General features: G+C 46.9%; 1 protein-coding gene across 1 annotated transcript in view; it reads right to left on the bottom strand.

Moving 5' to 3' along the window:
• LOC102238969 (torsin-1B) overlaps positions 1–2,058 on the bottom strand; it is a gene marked incomplete at its 5' end in the record, with an annotated part of 4,253 nt that extends 2,195 nt beyond the window's left edge. The window contains 2 exons of the mRNA XM_005864109.2: positions 1,076–1,203; positions 1,979–2,058. Of these exons, the coding sequence (XP_005864171.1) occupies positions 1,076–1,203; positions 1,979–2,058 (208 nt within the window). The remainder of the gene's footprint in view (positions 1–1,075; positions 1,204–1,978) is intronic.
• Positions 2,059–2,063: the final 5 nt, after the last annotated feature.

The following is a 2,063-nucleotide window of genomic DNA, read 5'->3' as shown; positions in this document are numbered from 1 at the left end:
TTTTCGTGAGAATTTTCAGCTGAAAATATTCAAGAACACCCAACTTGTGAGTAATATTTTTATAATGTTAACTGAAAATTGATTTTTCTAATTAAATTAAAAATATCGTGGCATGTGGGGATGATTTCTGTTTTGGACTAGTGGTAGTAACTGGTTAAGGCAAAGATAAGCCTTTCACTAAAGAAGTTACATGCCGCCCAGCTGGGGTGGCTCAGTGGTTGAGCATCGACCTATGAACCAGGAAGTCAGTGCCAGGAGCCAATTCCAGCATATCAGCAGGGCTGAATCATCTGGAGATGTCTGAGGGCATTTCCCCAAACCTGAAAAGGATGCATAAAATGATTGCTTGCTGCCAGACAGCTGAGGGCATTTCAATCTACTTGTTATTGCCTCCTACTGGCCAAACACCTGAACAGCCGTAGGCAATTCCTCCAATCTGACAATGGATTCTGTATATACTAAACCTGGCCTTTGATGTATATCTACTTTGCCTTAGGACAACTTGTGTTAATAAAAAGCAAGGGGTCCTGAGACAAGGGAGAACTTAGTTCCTTAAGCTAAGTCTCCTCTGGCCCCCAAATGCCTTCCAAAATTATGTTTCATCTCTGGACTCTTTAATCATTTACACACAGTGCCTACTCCAGATTCCAGAATGCTTCTAGATGCTGGATTAAGACCACCGGCAAGTCAGGGTTCGATTCCCGGTCAGGGCACGTGCCCATGTTTCAGGTCCGATCCCCAGTGTGGGGTGTGCAAGAAGCAGCTGATCAATGATTATTTCTCATCATTGATGTTTCCATCTCTCTCTCTCTCTCCCTCTCTCTCTGAAGTCAATAAAAATATATAATAAAAAATAAATAAAGTTACATGCCTGGGGTGTGACTCCCTGTCAGGGCCTTCCCAGTTATAATCAGATCACCCTGTGAGGTTACCTTTCATAGATAGAACCCCTGAGAAACACCCTGAGAAAGCCCCTGGCCCGGCAAAGCCCCGGAGGCGAGCGGGTCCTGCGGCCTCTGTGAAAGGCTTGGGGAGAGGACTGCTGGCAGGTGCAGGGCTGCCCCTGGAGACTCACTGTGCTTGTTGTTGAAGACTCCCACCGACAGTGCGTGCTCCAGGTCTTTCAGCTGGATGTCCTCCCTCTTCCTTCCCGCACGCCAGAACTCCAGGGCCGTCTTCGTGATGAGGTCCCCGCCTGCGTTGCTGAGTTTGCCCAAGAAACAAAGATTAAAAACCACATACTAAGACTTCTGTGCCTAGGGGCAGGGGTGGGCAAACTTTTTGACTCGAGGGCCACAATGGGTTCTTAAACTGGACCGGAGGGCCGGAACAAAAGCATGGATGGAGTGTTTGTGTGAACTAATATAAATTCAAAGTAAACATCATTACATAAAAGGGTACGGTCTTTTTTTTTTTTTAGTTTTATTCATTTGAAACTGCCGGCCTGCAGGCCGTAGTTTGCCCACGGTTGGCCTAGGGGCTGGGGGAGGTAGAAGAGGGTAACTAACGGGGATAAATGATGAGGGAGGGAGACTTGACTTGGGGTGGTGAACACACAGATGATGTGTTATAGAATTGTACCCTGAAACCTGTAACATTTTATTAACCAATGTCTCCCCAATAAATTCCATGAAAAAAAAAAAGACTTCTGTGTCTAATGAGGAAACACACCTGCTAGACAAAACAGTGTCTGCCCTACAGTCTTTGTTTAGAACCTGCTACCTAACGCCACCACTTTACGTAGAAACATGTGCAGTAATGAAATCGCCTGTTAGCAGCCATATTGAATTCATCTTCTCCTGCCCCCTCTGTGCCACGCTGATACCAGCAACAGGACAGCAAAAGAAATCAGGAAGTCACTCTTGCCAGGCTGGCACTTCTGTTCCTGGGAAACAGGATGCTGATGGTCGCCAGACCTCATTCCAGCCCCAGGAGGGCGAGGGGCAAGTGTGTCCCTGAGAAACCACTTCCCACTAACCTGAGGAAGATGAAGATTGCCTTCCGGTACGACACGCCATCAACCTGTTCATAGTAGTCCAGAAACGGCTTGATGGCGTCGATGA

Source organism: Myotis brandtii, unplaced genomic scaffold (assembly GCF_000412655.1).
Source record: "Myotis brandtii unplaced genomic scaffold, ASM41265v1 scaffold1857, whole genome shotgun sequence".
Taxonomy (NCBI): Eukaryota; Metazoa; Chordata; class Mammalia; order Chiroptera; family Vespertilionidae; genus Myotis; species Myotis brandtii.
The sequence above is the reverse complement of the archived record's forward strand: the minus strand, read 5'-3'. Positions and strand labels throughout refer to the sequence as shown.